The sequence below is a fragment of the Mobula birostris genome, chromosome 5 (assembly GCF_030028105.1).
Source record: "Mobula birostris isolate sMobBir1 chromosome 5, sMobBir1.hap1, whole genome shotgun sequence".
Taxonomy (NCBI): Eukaryota; Metazoa; Chordata; class Chondrichthyes; order Myliobatiformes; family Myliobatidae; genus Mobula; species Mobula birostris.
The window spans coordinates 40,326,453-40,349,896 of record NC_092374.1 but is presented as its reverse complement, the minus strand read 5'-3'; the positions used below and the strand labels follow the sequence as shown (position 1 = coordinate 40,349,896).

General features: G+C 41.1%; 1 protein-coding gene across 2 annotated transcripts in view; it reads left to right on the top strand.

Moving 5' to 3' along the window:
- fcho2 (FCH and mu domain containing endocytic adaptor 2) overlaps window positions 1–23,444 on the top strand; it is a 216,065-nt gene that overhangs the window by 42,934 nt on the left and 149,687 nt on the right. For both annotated transcript variants that reach the window (XM_072257932.1, XM_072257931.1), the window contains exons 5-6: window positions 8,596–8,748; window positions 22,885–22,989. In XM_072257932.1, the coding sequence (XP_072114033.1) occupies window positions 8,596–8,748; window positions 22,885–22,989 (258 nt within the window). The remainder of the gene's footprint in view (window positions 1–8,595; window positions 8,749–22,884; window positions 22,990–23,444) is intronic.

The window sequence follows — 23,444 nt, the reverse complement described above, 5'->3', positions numbered from 1 at the left end:
TGGCAATGAAGAAGTTTTAAAACAAACCCGAGACAGCTACCTTCTGGTTGAAGCACAGTGAGATGTTCGACTTTAAAAAAATCATGCCATACATTTTTTTTCTTTGGAGAGAGAAGAAATACATTTAAGTTAAAATAAAAAAGGGCAGAAAGTAGTTGAAATTCATGGGTTCATAAATAATGAGTACCGGGTTATAATTTTTAAAAAAGCAGAAATGGCTGGCTACATTGGAAAGATAGATGAGTTTGATTGCATAACAGATAACTGGCTCATGTATACTGAGCACACTGAGTAATATTTTGAAGCAAATGAAATAGCCAATGAGAAACAAGTACCAGTTTTACTGAGCCTAACATGTGGGAAAGCATAGAGTTTGCTTAAAAGTTTGACTGCTCCAACCCAATCAGCAGAAGTGAGGTTTGCTGTTATCATGAAAGTAATGCAGGAACATTTAGAACCAAAACCATTGTTGATTGCAGAACACTTTAGGTTTTATAATCAAAATCAAAAGGAAGGGAAGTTCATTTCAGCTTGCGTAGCTGTGTTTTGTGAATTCAGTGATGGGGTTAATGATGCACATTGTGGATTCTTACAAGGAAGCATTCAAAAATGGCTCCTAACTGAAGCACAGCTCATATGTAAAAGAACAGTTGAAATTATTGTATTAATGGAAACAGCAGACAGGGTCACAATTGAGCTTCAGTCAGGAATGAAAGTGTGCATAACCAAAATTGCAATGTTGAAACAGAAACCTGCCTAGTCAGACAAATTGTGATACTGTTGTAGCAGGGGCTCACATACACTAGACCAATGTAGGTTTAAAGGTAAAGTTAGGTTGGACACATACAAAGGGCGTGTCACGCAGACTAAAATAAATGACTGCACAGGGAAGAGAAAAAGATAAAAGTCAAGTACTAAACTGAAGTTTGCAGATATCTAACTAAGAACTTAAACAGGAGAAAAGATAATTCCTGTGGGAATGACATTCGTAACAGTGAAATACAACAACCAACATGCCACGTTGGGCTTGTGGGTGGTGAAAACATGAGGTCCAGCATTGTGGGGTTATGATTGGCTGACGTAACTACAATTTGATTGGAGATCCATCCAACATTTGCAGGCCACATTCCCTGCAATTGAGTCAACTGAAAAGTAAATTAAGAAAGGTACTGGTTGATGCCACAGCAGTGTTCAAGGATGGCATTGGAAAGCTAAAACATATTGAATTGAATTGACTTTAGTTCTTACACCTTTCACATACATGAGGCGTAAAAATCTTTACATTACACCTCTGTCTAAATGTACAATGTGCAATCATATCAATTTGTAATAACTTATAATAAATAGAACAATCAATAGACTTACACTTAGATCAGCATGAGTTAATCAATCTGACGGCCTGGTGGAAGAAGCTGTCCTGGAGCCTGTTGGTCCTGGACTTTATGCTGTGGTAACGTTTCCCAGATGGTAGCAGCTGCAATAGATTGTGGTAGGGGTGGTTCAGGTCCCCATTGATCCTACGGGCCCTTTTTTTCACACCTGTCTTTGTAAATATCCTGAACTACGGGAACTTCACAACTACCGATGCCCTGGGCTGTCCACACCACTCTCTGTAGAATCCTGTGATTAAGGGAGGTACAGTCCCCATACCAGGCAGTGATGCAGCCAGTCAGGATGCTCTCAATTGTGCCCCTGTAGAAAGTTCTTAGGATTTGGGGGCCCATACCTCATTTCCTCAACCATCTGAGATGAAACAGGGGCTGTTTTGTGCCTTTTTCACCACATAGCTGGTGTGTACAGACCATGTGAGGTCCTTGGTGATGTGGATGCCGAGAAACTTAAAGCTGTTAACCCTGTCAACCCCAGATCCATTGATGTCAGTAGGGATTAGCCTGTCTCCTATTCCTCCTGTAATCCCCTGCCAGCGATCTGACTGGAAGTCCAGGATCCAGCTGCACAAGGCAGGGTCAAGGCCGATGTCTTCGAGCTTCCTGTCAAGCCTGGATAGAATTATAGTGTTGAATGCTGAACAGTAGTCCAAGATCAGCATTCTCACATAAACATTCTTCTTCTCCAGATGTGTAAGGACGGTATGTAGAGCAATGGCTTTTACATCATCTGTTGATCGGTTGTGTTGGTAGAGGAATTGTAGGGTGTCCAGTTTAGGTGGTAGCATGCTGCAGATATAGTCCTTGACCAGCCTGTCAAAGCATTTGCTTAATATTGAGGTGAGTGCCAGAGGAAGCCAGTCGTTCAGGCATGTTACCTTGGTCTTTTCTGGTGCAGGGACAATGGTGGATAATTTGAAGCAGGAGGGCACTTAAATGAGAGATTAAAAATGGCTGTAAACACACCTGCCAGTTGTGCATATCAAGGGTAAAATAGTGTTAAATGAAAATGCCACACCCAAGTTTTACAAAGCCTGTCCAGTTCCTTATACCATCTGTGATAAAGTAGCCACTGAGCTAGATAATATGCAGGCTGAAGGAATTCTTTCCAAGATTGAGTGTAGCTCATGGGCAATACCAGTGGTTCAAGTAACCAAGAAGAATGGGTCTGTCTGGATCTATGGTGACTTCAAGATCACCATCAGCTCAGTACTAAAGTAGGTCAATACTCTCTGCCCAGGATAGAGGATATCTTTGCAAACTTTTCTGGAGGAAAATACTTTCGCTAAGTGAACTTAGCTGAGGCCTACCTACAGATGGAGATGGAAGGAGAGTCCAATGTTTTTCTTACCATAAGCACAATAAAGAGCTTTACTGCTATAATAGGCTTATTTTTGGATTAGCATCTGAACCTGCACTCTGGTGGAAGCTATGGACCAGGTGCTGCAAGGCTGCACAGGCACTCACTCTTGTCTGGATGATGTAATTGTTGCCAGTGAGGATGACAAGGAACATCTCCAAAATCTCAAGACAATATTAAAAAGATTGGAAGATTATGGGCTTAGAGCACGATGCAACAGGTGTGAATTCTTTAAACCAAGCATCACATACTGTGGTCACATTATTGATGCACAAGGATTACACAAGTGTGCTGAGAAAACTCAAGCAGTGGTGGATGCTCTAAGGCCAAAGCATCTCTCTTGCCCTGCTCAAATCAGGCTAGTCTCATATAGTAATTGGTTTATAATTGTCAAATGTACTGAGAATGCAGAATATGATGTTACAGTTATGGAGAATGTGCCGTACAGGTAGGTCCAAAGGCCATGTAATTTGTGAGGTCAAGAGTTCACTTTTATCATATAAGAGGTTAGTTCCAGTTTCCTATCTGTTCTTGAGCCGAGTGGAGAGAGTTTTCTAGCTTTTGTATCTCTTGCCTGATGGAAGAGGGGAGAAGAGAGGATGGGATCAGGGCAAGAGGAGTCTTTGATTAAGGTTGGCTGCTTTCCTAAGACAGTGAGAAGTGTGGATCTATTGTGGTCACATGCAGAGAATTTGTCATGACTAAACTGAGATGCATCCAGATGGAATGCCTCCTATGGTGCAGGGGTCCCCAACCTTTTTTGCACTGCGGACCAGTTTAAGATTGATAATATTCTTGCCGACGGGTTGGGGGGAGTGGAGGTGTTCAAGTAGGGTTAAACGCACCTCAACATGTTTTTTACTGTTAGGGTTGCCAACTTTCTCACTCCCAAATAAGGGACAAGAGTAGCAGTCAAATCCCGATGACGGGTCCCGGCCCGAAATGTCGACTGTACCTCTTCCTATAAATGCTGCCTGGGCTGCTGCATTCCACCAGCATTTTTTGTGTGTGTTGATAGGACACTTGTTTACCCCGAGAAAGACTACCATGACCATGAAGCCTTGAGCGTGCACCTGTGTGTGCATGCGTGACGTGCGCATGCGCATACGTGCCAACTTTTTTTCCACAAATCGGTTTTGGCTTCATCTTCCCGACTACACTGTACATACATTATTTCTACTTTATATAGGCTGTGTATTTATAATATCATTCCTGATTTTACTATATGTTAGAGTTATTTTAGGTTTTATGTGTTATTTGGTATGATTTGGTAGGTTATTTTTTCGGTCTAGGAATGCTCCAAAATTTTTCCCATATAAATTAATGGTAATTGCTTCTTCGCTTTACGCCATTTTGGCACGAAAGGTTTCATAGGAATTTTCATAGGAATGCTCTACCTTAGTGGGGGAAATACGGGACAAACCAATTTAGCCCAAAATACGTGATGTCCTGGCAAATACAGGACGGTTGGCAACCCTATGTTCAAGTTCAACAGTGTGTGATAAGGAATGAGGAAAGGTGCAGCTGACTCATATCGTTTCCTCGCGGTCCGGTAGCACATGCTTTGCGGCTGGGTGGCTGGGGACCACTGCTATGGTGCATCTATAAAAATTGGTGAATGTCAATAGGAACATGTTGAATTTTTACCTCAGATCCTACAGGATCAATCCTTGATCCTAAGAAGTTGAAATAGAACAGCAGATTTCCTTTCCTTGAGGATTGCCATGGCATGTTTAAACATTTGTTAACCTGTTAGGTGAGAACTCAATATAACCTGAGAGTAATTACAAGCCAGCTTGTTTCTGACACCTGAGATTGGAAATGTTTAGTTTCTAATTAAGGGTGAGGTGTAACTAGGTATTACTGAAATATTCACCATTGATTTCAAAAGAGATAATTTTGCACAAAAAACTATATCAAATTATTTTAGAATATGATGTGAAACAAATACAATGGGATGTGAAATGCATGACGATAATATATTTTCTTGAATTGGAAAACAGTACAGCAAAGGAGAATATTCAAGTAATTATTCAATCTTTTAAGGAGGTGTCTAATTAGTCCAATTTACCTGTTCTTTTTACATAGTCTGATAAATTTCTTCTTTTGTTTATAAGAATAACCAGTGGCTTTGAAATAGTTAATATTTTATGGTTCTGTGGGGTCTGAGGTAAAAATTCAACATGTTGCTTTTGGCATTTGCCAATTTGTATAGATGCACCATAGTAAGCATCCTATCCAGTTGCATCACAGGTTGGTAATGGCAACTGCTCTGCCCATGACCACAATAAATATTTGAAATAGGTAATTTTCAATAAACTGATTAATGAAAATTTATCAATTAAATAAGACTAAAAATAAAACTTGAAATAATTGCTCTCCAGACTGACCAAAAACTTGTATATGCTGTGAAATTCTCATGTGCATGATACTACTGAAAAGATACAGTAATCATTAAATTTAAGTATGTAGACTAAGGAGACTGTCAACAAGGGGAACAGTCTACATTTGGGAAGATATTACATGTCAAGAGTTAAGAAAGTGGGTGTAAGCACAAATTTAGTTATTAAGTAAACTCAGAGTCGGACTGTGGTCGGGTGCTTCCAGGATGCTGCATCGGCAAGTTTGCAGCGCTGGAAGCTCATGGCAGGGAAAATTTCTTCCTCCTACCGTCTGCGTGAGATGTTGGGGCTATCAGGACTTTGAGCCTTTTTTTTTTTACCGTGCCCGTGGTCTGCTCTTATCAAATTACGGTATTGCTTTGCACTGTTGTAACTATGTGTTATAATTATGTGGTTTTTGTCAGTTTTAGTCTTGGTCTGTCTTGTGTTTCTGTGATATCATACCAGAGGAACATTGTATCATTTTTAATGTATGCATTTCAAAATGACAATAAACAAGGACTGAGTGTCCTCATAATGTAATCTAATCTAATAGCTCTACAGTCACCTGGCAAGGTTGTAGAGATACCCCTGTTTTAACAAATCGGATTATGAGTTGAATGAGAATGGCATATCTAGCAGCTTTCTTATAACCATGACTTTCAGGTTTTTCAGCATTGTCAAAGCTATCCAAGGCCCAAACAATAGGGTTCTGTCTCACTATATGTCAAGAACAAGGAGAATTTATCAAGTATAGAGATAGTTAGCATCCATTGGAAATATGGTTGGGAGCATATAGTATCATTGCTGAAGTTTTAAAACTCTTCATAAGGGAACTCAGTTTACAAATTCACAGCTTTATCCCCTATATCAGGGAAGTGGAGTATGTGCTATTTACCCTCAGATACCACAAATGTGGCCACCTTCAAGAAGGGAGACTAATTGTATTGAAAGAACTGCAACCAGGGAGAGTCATTTCAAGGGTTCTGCTCCTCCCAGTGCTGATGAATTGTTTCCCCAATTAAGTATGGATTCAGTCTGTCTAGAGTAGGGGTTCCCAACGTGGGGTCCAAAGACCACTCGTTAATGGTAGGGTTCTGTGGTATAACATAGGTTGGGAACCCCTGGTCTAGAGGCATACTGCATATAATACTCTCTGTGTAACAAATTGAGGAAAAATGTAGAAAGCAATTTCAAACATAATACATGGCAATTCTTGACCTCACAAAAGCGCAAATTTGTTATCTATTATCTTGGGAGTGTTATGTGCTGACACTGTATGCTAGGCTAAACAAAAGCTTCATTCCTTACTTTGATCATTAAATTATTCTTAAAATATTTTTAAACATACAATGCCTTGAAAAGTATTCAGGCCCCACAACTATTTTCACATTTTCCTGTCTCATTTCCTAAATGTAAAATATATTGAAGTAGGATTTTGAGCTAGTCTACAAAATATTGTGCATTACATGAAATCAAAAGGAAAATTCCAAAACCTGTCAACAACTACAAAAAATTAAAAACCGAAATTGTGAGGCTGAAAAATTACTACACTAACTTTCCTTGGGTGTAATACTGATTATTACCTTACCAACTCAATCAATTTGTTGATGTACAAAACTGGAGGTTCTTCTGTTTTTAATGAATTCAGAAGAATAAATATCCCCTTCTTTGTAAGGTCCAACAGTATGGTAGATTTTCATAGACCAAACCAAAATTATGACAAAAGAACATTCCAGACAAGTCAGGGAAATGGTAATAGTGGAGCACAAATCTGGAGAAGGGTCCAAGACCACTTCAAAGGCACCATCTATTTTGGAGCTTAGTGCAGTCCATCATGAAAACGTGGAAAAAATATGAAACCACAGCCACACTGCCTAGGCCAGGCCAGCTGTCTAAACATAGTCACTGGAGAAGAACAGCACTTGTAACAGAGGCTGCTGTGATGACAACAGTCACTCTAAGTGAGCTGCAGAAGTCAGTGACTACAACTGGAGATGAAGTTCATGACTTCTCAATTTCTAAGGCCTTGCTCAAAAAGGATTTCTGTGGAAGAGAGGCAAGGAAGAATCCCTGGCTTAAAAAAAAATACTGTCACCTTGCTTGTAAAGACTTTGCAAAGCATCACTTAGGAGATACAGTAAAGAGTTAGGGGAAGGTCTTGTCAGATGAGACTGAAATGGAACTTTTTGGTCCCAACACTAAGTGGTGCGTGTGGCATATATCTAATACTGTGCATCAACCATGTAACATCATTCCTATTGAAAAGAATGGTGGAGATGGCATCGTGTTATGGGGATGCTTTTCAGCAGCAGGGACTGGAAATCTGGTCAGGATTGATGGGAAGACGAATGCTGCTAAATACAGAGAGATCCTGGATAAAAACCTGCTAGCCTCTGCCAGAAAGCTTAAACTGGGGAGGAAGTTTGTCTTTCAGCAGGGCAACGATGCAAAGCACACTGCCAGAGCAACTATGAGGCTTCCATCGGTCAGAGTTGACTATGGATATTGCATCCTAGCTGGATAGATACGCAAGCCTGGGCAGAACGATATGGAGAGCAAGCTGTTGCCCATGCAGCAAGCTCCCCCATCTCCACGCTTCTGATGAACCCAAAGGAATGGCAGAGACCAATGCAGTTTGGTACCAGCAGTGTTGCAGAAGTTGCCAGTCACCATTGAACTCAATGTAGGGCTGCCTTAGGGTCTCCAGCTCTGGATTTTTCCCTCAGGGTTTACTTCCAAAGGAAGTGAACTTACTTACTAGCTGTCTAGATATGCAAGCCTGGGCAGTACAATATGGATGCAGTTTGATACCAGCAGTGTTGCAAGAGTCGCCAGTCAGCATTGAGCTCAATGTAGGACTGTTTTAGGGACTCCAGCTCTGGATTTTTCCCTCAAGATTTACTTCCCTGAGGAAGTAAACTTACTTACTTGCGGCTCTACCATGAGTGGGTATAGCTGCAAGGCAGTGGAAGTTTGAGATCAGAGTTTTCCTTCTAGATGAGCTGCCAACTATGGCTGATGAGTCCCCTTTGCCCAAAGTGACTGATTTTAAGATGCCAGTAACTTGCATTTGCCCCTTCTCCTGTCAGTAGAAATGATTCCAGTGGGCTTAGTAGCTAAGCCACACATTAAGGCCAGGAGCTGGACTTGTCTGTCAGAGACCTTTTGAGGTGCACGCCATTGGAACATTTAATAGGTAGTGGGAGCATGAGATTCACAAGTAAAAATTATCAATTAAATTGATTAAATTCCCTGGTTGTAATAATCATTTATGTGAACAAAGGGTTGGGGGCAGAATACTTTAACAAAGCTCTGTATTCAGTGGTAATTAAAAGTTAATCTTTTTTTGATTAAATATCTGGCTTTCATGTAACTTCATGGATGACTACAGGTTGTAGCTGGTTAGTGAATTAAATCCTTTTAGTTACCATTATTTCAAAATGTGATTTCTTTTCAATTGTAGACGAAAGAAGAGGTGGCTAGCACTTTGGAAGCTGTACAGAACATTCAAAGTATCACTCAAACACTGCAAAAATCTAAGGAAATCTACAGTGCCAAATGTTTAGAGTATGAAAAGTTAAAAAAGGAAGGAGCAACACAGAAAGAAATAGAAAAGGTTTGTTTTTAAAGCTATTTTGATTTCAAATTTGCATTGTTAACCTGAAATCTGATTAACTGTAATTTCTGAGCTGAGTTGTCAGTAAGGGACTTATTGGTATAGCAAAATGTGTAGTTAATGTACATGCTATTTCTAGTGTTGCATATCATCAGCAATTTAAAGGGTAGGAGAAATGTTACCAGAGTTGTAAATCTCCACAAATAATTTCCTGATTTCCTTTGCTCCAGTATTGGGCTCATGAAAATGGGAGTTTAGTACTGACCTCTCTAAATTTTTCAGAAACTGCTGCACTTGTGTAATAACTGCAATTGAATACATAACTGAAAGTTACCACTTGGATTTATCCAGCAATTGCATTGTTACCTCTCCAGTTTGGAAAGGGAACAATTGCATTTTAGCTACTGAAAGTAATAAATTGTTCTTAAATAATTTTAAATTACTTGTTTTTCTATTTATAATGTCCTTATTTTCTAACCATGATTTGATGCAGTGTCTGTTTATTGTTTTGCTAAATTAAAATGTGTAAGTGTATTAAAGTCAAAGCCATGCCACACGATGCACTTCTTGACAAACAGTTTTAGCACAATTACACCTTTCATGAAATAGAGGCCTTAGAAAAATAGAGGGCTATGCGTTACAGAAATTCTGGGCAGTTTCTGGAGTAGATTACATGGTCAGCACAACATTGTGGGCTGAAGGGCCTGTAATGTGCTATAGATTTCTATGTTCGTTCTATGACTATGCTCACACATGTCATATTCCACAAAAAGATGAACAAATCTAATCTTGCATATTACAGTCCCATCAGCCTATTTTCAGTCATCAAAAAGCAGTGAAAGACACCATTGACGGAACTGTCTAGCAATACTTAACAATTAGCCGACTTATTGATATTCAGTTTGGTTTTCTTCTGACCCACTCAGCTCCAGATACTGCCTTATAATACATGGAAAAAAGAACTGAAATTCCAGAGGCGAGAGTAGTGTGACTATCCTTTACACGTGAATGTGGCATCAGTAAAATTGGAGAGCATAAGATATAGGAGCAGAATTAGGACATTTGGTCCATCAAGTCTGCTCCGCCATTTCAACATTACTGATTCATGATGAACCTCTGCCTTAAATGTACCCAATGACTTGGCCTTTACAGCTGTCTGTGGCAATTGATTCCACAGATTCACCACTCTCTGGCTAAAGAAATTCCTCCTCATCTCTGTTCTAAATGGACATCCCTCTGTGTCCTCTGATCTTAGACTCTCCACCTTAGGAAACATTCTCTCTAAACAACTCTATAGAGGCATCTTAACATTCGATAAGTTTCAATGAGATCCCCCCACATTCTTCTGAATTCCAGTGAGTACAGGTCCACAACCATAAAATGCTCCTCATATGATTTCAATCTCAGAATAATTGTCGTGAATCTCCTTTGAACCTTCTCCAATGTCAGCACATACTTTTTTAAATAAAGGCCCAAAACTGCTCACAATACTCCAAGAAAGATCTCCCCAGTGCTTTATAAAGCCTCAACATTACATCCTTGCTTTTATATTCTAGTCCTCTTGAAATGAATGCTAACATTGTGTTTCCCTTCCTCACCACTGACTGAACTTGCAAATTAAACTTTAGAGAATCCTGCTTGACAACTCCCAAGTGCTTTACACCTCAGATTTTTGAATTTTCACTCCATTTAGAAAATAGTCTACACTTTTATTTCTTCTACTAAAGTGCATGACCATACACTTCCCAACACTGTATTCCACCTGCCACTTCTTTGCCTATTCTCCTAATCTGGCTAAATCTTTCAGCAGCCTCTTTGCTTCCTCAACACTACCTGCCCCTCCACCTGTCTTTGTATCATCTGCAGACTTGGCCACAGAGCCACCAGTTCCATCATCCAAATCTTTGACCTATAAGGTAAAAAGGAATGGTCCAAAGACAGAACCCTGTGGAACACCACTAGTCACCAGCAGCCACCAGAAAAGATTCCCTTTATTCCCAATCTTTGCCTCCTGCCAATCAGCAAATGCTCTTTCCATGCTAGTATCTTTCCTGTAATATAAATGGGCTTTTAACTTAAGCAGCCTTGTGTGGCAACTTGTCAAGTCCTTCTGAAAATCCAAGTACACAACTTCCACCAATTGTCCTTTGTCTAGCCTACTTGTTATTTAGACCATAAGACAAAGGAGCAGAAGTCGGCCATTCGGCGCATCGAGTCTGCTCCGCCATTTTGTCATGAGCTGATCCATTCTCCCATTTAGTCCCACTCCCCCGCCTTCTCACCATAACCTTTGATGCCCTGGCTACTCAGATACCCATCAATCTCTGCCTTAAATACACCCAATGACTTGACCTCCACTGCTGCCCATGGCAACAAATTCCACAGGTTCACCACCCTCTGACTAAAAAAATTTCTTCGCATTTCTGTTCTGAATGGGCGCCCTTCAATCCTTAAGTCATGCCCTGTCATACTAGACTCCCCCATCATGGGAAACAACTTTGCCACATCCACTCTGTCCATGCCTTTCAACATTTGAAATGTTTCTATGAGGTCTCCCCTCATTCTTCTAAACTCCAAGGAATACAGTCCAAGAGCGGACAAACATTCCTCATATGTTAACCCTCTCATTCCCGGAATCATTCTAGTGAATCTTCTCTGTACCCTCTCCAACGTCAGCACATCCTTTCTTAAATAAGGAGACCAAAACTGCCAACAGTACTCCAAGTGAGGTCTCACCAGTGCCTTATAGAGCCTCAACATCACATCCCTGCTCCTATACTCTATTCCTCTAGAAATGAATGCCAACACTGCATTCGCCTTCTTCACTACTGACTCAACCTGGAGGTTAACCTTAAGGGTATCCTGTACGAGGACTCCCAAGTCCCGTTGCATCTCCGAACTGTGAATTCTTTCCCCATTTAAATAATAGTCTGCCTGTTTATTTTTTCTGCCAAAGTGCATAACCATACACTTTCCAACATTGTACTTCATTTGCCACTTCTCTGCCCATTCTTCCAATCTATCCAAGTCTCTCTGCAGACTCTCCGTTTCCTCAGCACTACCAGCCCCTCCACCTATCTTCGAATCGTCAGCAAACTTAGCCACAAAGCCATCTATTCCATAATCCAAATCGTTGATGTACAATGTAAAAAGAAGCGGCCCCAACACGGACCCCTGTGGAACACTACTGGTAACTGGCAGCCAACCAGAATAGGATCCCTTTATTCCCACTCTCTGTTTCCTGCCAATCAGCCAATGCTCTATCCACGTATGTAACTTTCCTGTAATTCCATGGGCTCTTATCTTGTTAAGTAGCTTCATGTGTGGCACCTTGTCAAAGGCCTTCTGAAAATCCAAATATAGAACATCCACTGCATCTCCCTTGTCTAGCCTACTGGTAATTTCCTCAAAAAATTGTAATAGGTTTGTCTGGCAGGATCTTCCTTTAAGGAATCCATGCTGAGTTCTGCCTATCTTGTCATATGCCTCTAGGTACTCTGTAACCTCATCCTTGACAATCGACTCCAACAACTTCCCAACCACCAATGTCAAGCTAACAGGTCTATAGTTTTCCTTTTCGCTTCCTTGCCCGCTTCTTAAATAGCGGAGTGACATTTGCAATCTTCCAGTCCTCCGGAACCATGCCAGAATCTATCGATTTTTGAAAGATCATCGCTAATGCCTCTGCAATCTCCACAGCTACTTCCTTCAGAACACGCAGGTGCATTCCATCTGGTCCGGGAGATTTATCTACCTTTAGACTATTCAGCTTCCTGAGTACTTTCCCTGTCGTAATTGTGACTGCGCACACTTCTCTTCCCTGCCACCCTTGAGTGTCCGGTATACTGCTGATGTCTTCCTCAGTGAAGACTGATGCAAAATACTCGTTCAGTTCCTCTACCATCTCCTTATCTCCCATTATAATTTCTCCAGCATCATTTTCTATCGGTCCTATATCTATTGTCACCTGTCTTTTTATATACTTGAAAAAGCTTTTAGTATCCTCTTTGATATTATTTGCTAGCTTCCTTTCATAGTTAATCTTTTCCCTCTTAATGACCTTCTAGGTTTTCTTTTGTAAGGTTTTAAAAACTTCCCAATCCTCTGTCTTCCCACTAATTTTTGCTTCCTTGTATACCCTCTCCTTTGCTTTAACCTTGGCTTTGGCTTCTCTTGTCAACCACGGTTGCATCCTTTTTCCACTCGAAAATTTCTTCTTTTTTGGAATATACCTGTCTTGCACCTTCCTCACTTCTCGCATAAACTCCAGCCACTGCTGCTCTGCCGTCTTTCCTGCTAGTGTCCCTTTCCAGTCAACTTTGGCCAGTTCCTCTCTCATGCCACTGTAGTTTCCTTTACTCCACTGAAATACCGACACATCAGATTTCGGCTTCTCTTTTTCAAATTTCACAATGAATTCAATCATGTTATGATCACTGCCTCCTAAGGGTTCCTTCACCTCAATCTCTCTAATCACCTCTGGTTCATTACACAATACCCAATCCAGTACAGCCGATCCCCTAGTGGGCTCAACAACAAGCTGTTCTAAAAAGCCATCTTGCAGACATCCTACAAATTCTCTCTCTTGAGATCTCATGCCGACCTGATTTTCCCAATCCACTCGCATGTTAAAATCCCCCACAATTATCATAACACTGCCCTTCTGACAAGCCTTTTCTATTTCCAGTTGTAATTTGTAGTCCACATCCCTGCAGCTGTTTGGAGCCCGATAAATAACTGCCATCAGGGTCCTTTTACCCCTGCTATTTCTTAGCTCAACCCATAAAGATTCTGCACCTTCCGATCCTATATTGCCTCTCTCTAATGATTTAATATCATTTCTTACCAATAAAGCCACGCCTCCCCCTCTGCCTACCTTCCTATCCTTCCGATACACCGTGTATCCTTGGATGTTCAGCTCCCAGAGACATGCATCCTTTAGCCAGGTCTCAGTGATGGCCACAATATCATACCTGCCAACCTGTAGCTGTACGACAAGATCATCCACCTTATTCCTTATGCTGCGTGCATTTAAGTATAACATCTTAAGACCAGTATTTGATACTTTTCGCTTTGATTTCACTGCAACTTTATTGCACTGCAACTCATCCCAATGGCTACAAATTTGCCCCATCACCTGCCTGTCTTTCCTGACATCTTTACTGCTCACTATCTTACATTTATTTCTGTTTTCCCCTTCCTCCGCTCTGTCATTCCGGTTCCCATCCCCCTGCCAAATTAGTTTAAACCCTCTCTAACAGCTCTATTAAACTTTCCCGCCAGGATATTGGTCCCCTCCGGGTTCAGGTGTAACCTGTCCTTTTTGAACAAGTCATACTTCCCCCAGAAGAGATCCCAATTATCCAAGAATCTGAAGCCCTGCCCCCTACACCAGTCTCTCAGCCACGCATTCATCTGCCTGATCCTACTATTCTTGCCCTCGTTAGCACATGGCACAGGTAGCAATCCTGAGATTACTACCATGGAGGTCCTGCTTCTCAGCTTCCTTCCTAACTCCTGGAAATCTCGGACCTCCTCCTTTGTCCTATCTACGTCATTGGTACCAACATGTACCAAGACAACTGGCTGCTCACCCTCCCCCTTCAGAATATTCAGGACCCAATCCGAGACATCCCGTACCCTGGCACCTGGGAGGCAACACACCATGTGGGTATCTCTATCAGGCTCACAGAATCTCCGTTCCCCTGACTATGGAATCCGCTATGACTACCGCATTCCTCTTCTCCCTCCTTCTCTCCTGCACAACAGCGCCAGGCTCAGTGCCAGAGACACTTTCCCTAATAAGCAGTAGGTCATCAAGCTGCAGCTCCAGATCCCTAACTCGGTCTCTGAGGAGCTGCATCTCAGTGCACCTGGCGCAGATGTGGCCATCAGGGAGGCTGGAGGTTTCCCAGGATTCCCACATCTGACACCCTGAACAAAGCACTAACCCTGCAGGCATGCTATCTAATTCTACAGGAATGAAACAGGAAAAATAAGTCCACTCACCCACTTACCTCGCCAAACAAACGAACTTTTTAAACCGTTAGCTTCAAAGAATTCCAACAGATTTGTCATGCAAGATTTTCCCTCAAGGAAACCATGCTGACTTTGGCCTATTTTATCATGTGCCTCCAAGTATCCCAAAACATCATCTTTAGCAATCAATTCCAACATATATAGGGCATACTTTAATGGAAGAAAAGGAATACGTGTAATAAGGAAAGCAGGGTAAAGCTCTGTACTTGATAGAATTATATTTAGCACAAGGGGAAATTATTGTAGTTCTAGGAGGTGAAGCACCTCAGTCCCAGGACATTGATGCATCCTAGAACCAATCACATTGAGCTGCTTCATACTTCATATTGTTCATGTTACATGAAGTTCTTTGTAGCACTACCACAAAGACAGGGCAGTGACTATTTCCAAAAACAGAAAATTTAAACATCTTCACTTGCCATTCCATTTCAATATCATTGCTGAACCCCTAACCACTGATATATTTGGGATTTGTCTGTGGCCAAAACCTGAATTGGATCAGCCATGTAATTGCTTCGGTGACATAAGAGGATCTGGGAAAGTTTGAACATTTGTTGGATAGCAGTCAATAGGCTGGTTCCCTGTGACAGGAATTTCTATGCCTTTGGCTTATTGCTTTAATATTATTTTGCCATGTTAAAGTGGGATTAATTATAAAATCCAAACTTCCAAAAGTATATTCTTGTTACATGACCACATTCATGGGGTATTGTTTAATTTTCATGGGAATTATGGTTCTTTCAGAATAATTGTCAAATATTTTTCTTTCAAATGGTGCCTATTTAAAAGAAGAAAAAGTAGAATTTTCTGTGAAATGTATAAATATCCAAGCTAATCTAATAATTTAATGATCAAAGTAGCTAAATTTTTATCTAATGTTTTAGGGTGTAATTAAGATCTCTCTTGTTCTCACTGTCTCTCTATTAATGTCAGTCTTTCTATTCTATTTGTATTATTTGTATAATGTATTCTATTTGTTTGATTTCACTTCTCTCCAGATTGCTTTTTCCTGTTTCTCTCCTTCTCTCTCTCTTTATCTCCGCTCTTCTGTCCTTTTCCCGATTTTCTTTTCTTCTATTTCCTAGAGCTATAGAATCATACAGCACAGAAATAGGCCCTTGGTTTATCCTATCCATGCTGACCATCTATACTAATCCTGTTTTCCAATGCTTGTTCTGTAGCCTTGGCAATTGAAGTGTTATTTTGAAATTTCTTAAGTATTATGGGGGTGCCCAACACCCTCAGACAGTACATTCCAAACTCCAACCATTTTCTTGGTGATTTTTTTTTCTTGTAAATTTTACCCTCATTCTCTTAAATCTGTAGGCTCTGCTTATAAAACCTCTGGTATAGAACATAGAATAGTACAGCACAGTACAGGCCTTTTGGCCCACAATGTTGTGCTGACCCTTAAACCCTGCCTCCCATATAACCCCCCACCTTAATTTCCTCCATATACCTGTCTAGTAGTCTCTTAAATTTCACGAGTGTATCTGCCTCCACCACTGACTCAGGCAGTGCATTCCACACACCAACCACTCTCTGAGTAAAAAACCTTCCTCTAATATCCCCCTTGAACTTCCCACCCCTTACCATAAAGCCATGTCCTCTTGTATGGAGCAGTGGTGTCCTGGTGAAGAGGTGCTGGCTGTCCACTCTACCTATTCCCCTTAATATCTTGTATACCTCTATCATGTCTCCTCTCATCCTCCTCCTCTCCAAAGAGTAAAGCCCTAGCTCCCTTAATCTCTAATCATAATGCTTACTCTATAAACCAGGCAGCATCCTGGTAAATCTCCCCTGTACCCTTTCCAATACTCTCACATCCTTCCTATAGTGAGGCGACCAGAACTGGACACAGTACTCCAAGTGTGGCCTAACCAGAGTTTTATAGAGCTGCATCAATACCCGCGACTCTTAAACTCTATCCCTCGACTTCTGAAAGCTAACATCCCATAAGCTTTATTGACTACCCTATCCACCTGTGAGGCAATTTTCAGGGACCTGTGGACATGTACACCCAGATCCCTCTGCTCCTCCACTCTACCAACTATCCTCCATTTACTTTGTACTCTGCCTTGGAGTTTGTCCCTCCAAAGTGTACCACCTCACACTTCTCTGCGTTGAACTCCGTCTGCCACTTCTCAGCCCACTTCTGCATCCTACCAATGTCTCTCTGCAATCTTCGACAATCCTCTACACTATCCACAACACCACCAACCTTTGTGTCGTCCGCAATCTTGCCAACCCACCTTCTACCCCCACATCCAGGTCATTAATAAAAATCACGAAATGTAGAGGTCCCAGAACAGATCCTTGTGGGACACCACTAGTCACAACCCTCCAATCCGAATGTATTCCTTCCACCACGACTCTCTGCTTTCTGCAGGCAAGCCAATTCTGAATCCACCTGGCCAAACTTCCCTGGATCCCATGCCTCCTGACCTTCTGAATAAGCCTACCGTGTGGAACCTTGTCAAATGCCTCACTAAAATCCATGTAGATCACGTCCAGTGTACTACCCTCATCTATATGTCTGGTCACCTCCTCAAAGAACTGTATCAGGCTTGTTAGACATGATCTGCCCTTCACAAAGCCATGCTGACTGTCCCTGATCAGACCATGATTCTCTAAATGCCCATAGATCCTATCTCTAAGAACCTTTTCCAACAGCTTTCCCACCACAGACGTAAGGCTCACTGGTCTATAATTACCCGGACTATCCCTACTACCTTTTTTGAACAAGGGGACAACATTCGCCTCCCTTCAATCCTCCGGTACCATTCCCGTGGACAATGAGGACATGAGGATCCTAGCCAGAGGCTCAGCAATTTCTTCCCTCGCCTCGTGGAGCAGCCTGGGGAATATTCCGTCAGGCCCTGGGGACTTGTCTGTCCTAATGTATTTTAACATCTCCAACACCTCCTCTCCCTTAATATCAACATGCTCCAGAACATCAACCTCACTCATATTGTCCTCACCGTCATCAAGTTCCCTCTCATTAGTGAATACCGAAGAGAAGTATTCATTGAGGACCTCGCTCACTTCCACCGCCTCCAGGCACATCTTCCTACCTTTATCTCTAATTGGTCCAACCTTCACTCCTGTCATCCTTTTGTACTTCACATAACTGAAGAATGCCTTGGGGTTTTCCTTTACCCTACTCGCCAAGGCCTTCTCATGCCCCCTTCTTGCTCTCCTCAGCCCCTTCTTAAGCTCCTTTCTTGCTACCCTATATTCCTCAGTAGACCCATGTGATCCTTGTTTCCTAAACCTCATATATGCTGCCTTCTTCCACCTGACTAGATTTTTCACCTCATTTGTCACTCATGGGGCAGAGTTCACTACTGTCTATCATTTCAATGGCCCTCACAATTTTGTACACCTCTGTTAGGCTCCCACCTATCTCCTCATAACAGACACCTCATCACAGGTAACATCCTGAGGATCTCCTTTGCATCCTCTCCAGAGCAATGACTTCCTATCTATACTATGATCATCAAAACTTCATTTAATGTTTCTGATATGTGTCACCAACTTTTTGTAAAGCTGTGGATAATTTCCCTACTCAGATATTTGATGCCCTGGTTAATGAAAGTTAGTATAGTGTGTGCCATCTTTACCACTCTATCTATCTCTACTATCAGTTTGAGGGACTTCTTCTCCCTTTCTTTCCAGTCCTGGTGAAGGATCTTGGCTCAAAAAGTTCACTCTCCATAGATACTACCTGACCTGCTGAGTTCTCCAAAATTTTGTGTGTTGCACTGAGGTCTTTTTGTTCCTCAATATTCCCTGGCGTCCTACCCTTATTAACATCCAAATTGCATCACTTTGCATTTTATCAGAATTAAGTACCCCACCCCCCCGCCCCCGTCTTCACTCCAAACATTTTTATCAGATCATAAATCTATAGCCTGAGACTGTCTCTTAAATAAAGCGTAAATATATGTAGGGCATATTTTATGGGAGAAAGAGGAATGTTTGTAGTTGAAAGGTTACAGACAATCTATTTGCAGTATTGAAAGCCAGAGCACCAGAGCAGATAGTGGAGTGTTTGTTGAGAAATATGTTCTTAAGCGGACAGGGATTGAAAGGTTGAGCATGGTGCGACTAATGTTCTGGGTTGTATATTTTTCAGTGCAAGGAGCATTGGAGGAAAAGTGGAAGAGCTTAGGGCATGGATCAGCACATGGAATTAAGACATTGTAGCCATTAGTGAGATTCAGTGCAAGAGAGGCAAGTCTAGCAGCTCAATGTTCCAGGGTTCTGTTGTTTTAGACATGATAGAACAGGAGGGGTGGTATTTCTAGTCAGGGAACATGTCATGGCAATGCTCAGACACAACAGACTGGAGAGCTTGTCAGTCAGTTTGGATTGGCAAAAACATCTCCTCTATAATCTCCATCAGCACAGGTGCACCACAGGGCTGTGTGCGTAGCCCCCGCTCTACTTTACACCTATGACTGTGTGGCTAAGTACAGCACCAACACCATATTCAAGTTTGCTGATGACGCCACTGTTCTGGGCCGTATCAAAAGGTCGTGATGAATCAGCATACAGTGGGGAGATTGAAAATCTGGCTGAGTGGTGTCATAATAACAACTTCTCATTCAATGTCAGCAAGACCAAGGAACTGATTGTAGACTTCAGGAGAAGGAAACCATAGAGGTCCATGAGGCAATCATCATCAGAGGGTCCAAGGTCGAGAAAGTCAGTAACTTTAAATTCCTGGATGTTGCTATCTTAGAGGACCTATCCTAGACCCATCATATAAATGTATTCCTAATTCCTAGGACAAATCCCTAGGACCTGGCAAGGTGTTCCCTCTGACCCTGTGGGAGGCTAGTGCAGAAATTGCAGGGGCCTTAGCAGAGTTATTTAAAACATCCGTAAGAATGGGTGAGGTGCCGGAGGATTGGAGGATAGCTAATGTTGTGCCATTATTTAAGAAAGACTCCAAGAATAAACTGGGAAATTATAGGCCGGTGTGCCCGATTTCAGGAGTGGGTAAGTTATTGGAATGTATTCTAAGGGACTGGATATATAAATATTTGGATGGACAAGGACTGATTAGAAATTATCAACATGGCTTTGTTCTTGGTAGGTCATGTCTAACCAATCTTATGGATATGGGAAAATTGATGAAGGCAAGCCATTGGCTGTTGTGCAAGACCAAGGTCCCACATGGGAGGTTGGTCAAGAAGGTTCAATTGCTTGACATTCAAGATGATGTAGGAAATTGGAGAGAAACCAGAGGTTGGTAGTAGAAGATTGCCACTTTAACTGAGGCCTGTGACTAGTGGTGTATCACAGGGATCAGTGCTGGGTCTGTTGTTTTCTGTGTCATAAGACCAAAAGATATAGGAGCAGAAGTAGGTTGTTCGGCCTATCGAGTCTGCACTGCTTTTCAGTCATGGGCTGATCCAATTATTCCAGTCATCCCCACTCCCCTGCCTTCTCCCCATACCCTATGATACTCTGGCTAATTAAGAACCTATCTATCTCTGCCTTAAATGCACCCAGTGACTTGGCCTTCACAGCAGCTTGTGGCAACAAATTGCACAGATTTACCACCCTCTGACTAAAGTAATTTCTCCGCATCTCTGTTCTAAATGGACGTCCTTCAACCCTGAAGTCGTGCCCTCTTGTCCTAGACTCCCCTACCATGGGAAATAACTTTGCCATATCTAATCCGTTCAGGCCTTTTAACATTTGGAATGTTTCTATGAGATCCCCCCTCATTCTCCTGAACTCGAGGGAATACAGCCCAAGAGCTGCCAGACGTTCCTCATATGGTAACCCTTTCATTCCTGGAATCATTCTCGTGAATCTTCTCTGAACCCTCTCCAATGTCAGTATATACTTTCTAAAATAAGGAGCCCAAAACTGCACACAATATTCCAAGTGTGGTCTCATGAGTGCCTTATAGAGCCTCAACATCACATCCCTGCTCTTATGTTCTATACCTCTAGAAATGAATGCCAACATTGCATTCGCCTTCTTCACCACCGACTCAACCTGGAGGTTAACCTTTAGGGTATCCTGCACAAGGACTCCCAAGTCCCTTTGTATCTCTGCATTTTGAATTCTCTCCCCATCTAAATAATAGTCTGCCAGTTTATTTCTTCCATAAAAGTGCATGACCATACACTTTCCAACATTGCATTTCATTTGCCACTTCTTTGCCCATTCCCCTAAACTATCTTAAGTCTCTCTGCAGGCTCTTTGTTTTCTCAACACTACCCACTCCTCCACCCACCATTGTGTCATCAGCAAACTGGATGAACCCGTGAACACTACCTCACTTTTTAAATATATATTATTTCTATTTTTGCATGATTCTTAATCTATTCAACATATGTATACTGTAATTGATTTATTTATTAATATAATATTTTTCTTCCTATATTATGTGTTGCATTGAACTGCTGCTACTAAGTTAACAAATTTCATGACACATGCGGGTGATGATAAACGTGATTCTGATTCTGATAGTGTGGTAAATTGGATAAGCAAATTTGCGGATTTCACCAAGATTGAGGGTGTAGTGGACAGTGAGGATGACTTTCGATGCTTGCAGTGGGATCTGGAACAGCTGGAAAAATGGGCTGAAAAATAGCAGATAAGTATGAGGTGTTGCACTTTGGGAGGACAAACCTAGTCACCTTACATGGTGAGCAGTAGGGCACTAAGGCGTGTGGTAGAACAGAGGGATCTAGAAATATAGATTCATAATTCCTTGAAAGTGGCATCACAGGTAGGTAGGGTCATAAAGGCACATTTTGGCACGTTGGCCTTCATAAATCATAATATTCAGTACAGGAGTTGGGAGCTTGTATAAGAAGTTGTTGAGGCCTAATTTGAAGTATTATGTGCAGATTAGATCACCTACCTATAGGAAAGATGTCAATAAGATTGAAAGAGTGCAGAGAAGATTTACAAGGATGTTGCCAGGACCTGAGGACCTGAGTTATAGGGGAAGGTTGAATAAGTTAGGACTTTATCAGAATCAGATCATGATAAATAAATATAGAGAAAAAATTGAGTTCCATTAAGGATATGTATGTATATATATCTATTAAATGCTTAAGTTAAAATAAGTAGTGCAAAAATAACAGAAATAAAAAAGTAGTAAGGTTGTGTTCATGGGTTTACTCTGGAGGGTAGGAGAATGAGGGGAGATTTGATAGAGGTATACAAAATTATGAGGGTATAGATAGGGTAAATGCAAGCAGGTTTTTTCCACTGAGGATATGTGAAAATAGAACTAGAGGTCATTGGTTAAGAGTGAAAGGTTAAATATTTAAGGAGAACATGAGGAGGAATTTATTCACTCAGAATGCTGAGAGTGTGGAATGATCTGCCAGCACAAGTGGTGGCTGCGGGTTTGATTTCAACATTTAAGGCAAATTTGGATAGGTACATGGATGGGAGGGGTATGGAAGGCTATAGTCTGGGTGTAGATCAAAGGAATTAGGCAGATCAATAGTTCATCATGGACTAGGTGGGTCAAAGAGCATGTTTCTATGCTGTAGTGTTCTATGACTCTCCAAATGGCTATGTAGATGTGTCTTGCCACCCTTTTAGAGTTAATTCCTGATTTGAGCTCAATCAAGAAATCATAAGTCAAGTGAAATCATAATCATAAGTCAAATCATAAGACAAGTGTAGTTAACAGAATAGACTATAAATGTAGCACTGGCAGGCAATTTGGCCCACTATGTTGTGCCAATCTTGATGCCAATTTATACTAAATGTCCTCCATATCTTTCCATTTCCTATTATTCATGAGTCAATCCAAAAGCTCTTAAACTCACCAAACTACCTGCTTCCGCTATTGGCCCTGGTAACCTATAGTAGGCACCTACCAATCTCTGCATTAAAAAAACTTCCCCTTTAAACTCCCCCCCCCCAACTTTAAAAGTATGTTCCCTAACTGTTGGAAAATTGTTCAATGTTTAAAGAAAGATCTGATTTGAAATAGTGTTTTATAATTTGTTCCATGTCTCTAAATTAATCTGCTCTTTGTGAATATGTATGTCCCATTTTGATCAAAACAGTACATCAATATTTTTGTTGAATTTTGTTTCTATTCAGGCAATTGTAAAATCTAAGAAAGCTACAGAAACCTATAAATTATATGTGGAGAAATATGCAGTGGCAAGAACAGATTTTGAACAAAAAATGACAGAAACTTCACGGGTATGTATTTGACTGCTGATTATTGGTGTGCTTTAGTTCATTTATGGTGTAGAGTGAACTGTATACTTTTTTTCTATACATGCATGTATTAGTGTACATAAATATTAGCAGCATGGGCATTCTTCGTACATATCCATTAAAGAATATGGAGGGAGGCAGAAAATTTAGGTTGCAGTGAAGATAAATGTCTATGGTTGGTGTATATTAATAAATTACATGGACAATCAATGATTTTCTATTGGGATTAAAAAAGAGAAATGATAATGTTTCTGTGTATGGTGTCCTGTTGAGTGAAGCTTTTCTTACAATAAGCTGTATGGTTTGCAAAGTGAAGGAGAATATACTTGTGGGTATATCCATATACTCCAGACTGAATAGTGATACATTGTCAAGGAATTACTTAATTATATTGAGCTATGTAACTTGTCAGCAATTTGTTTAGATCATTTCATTTT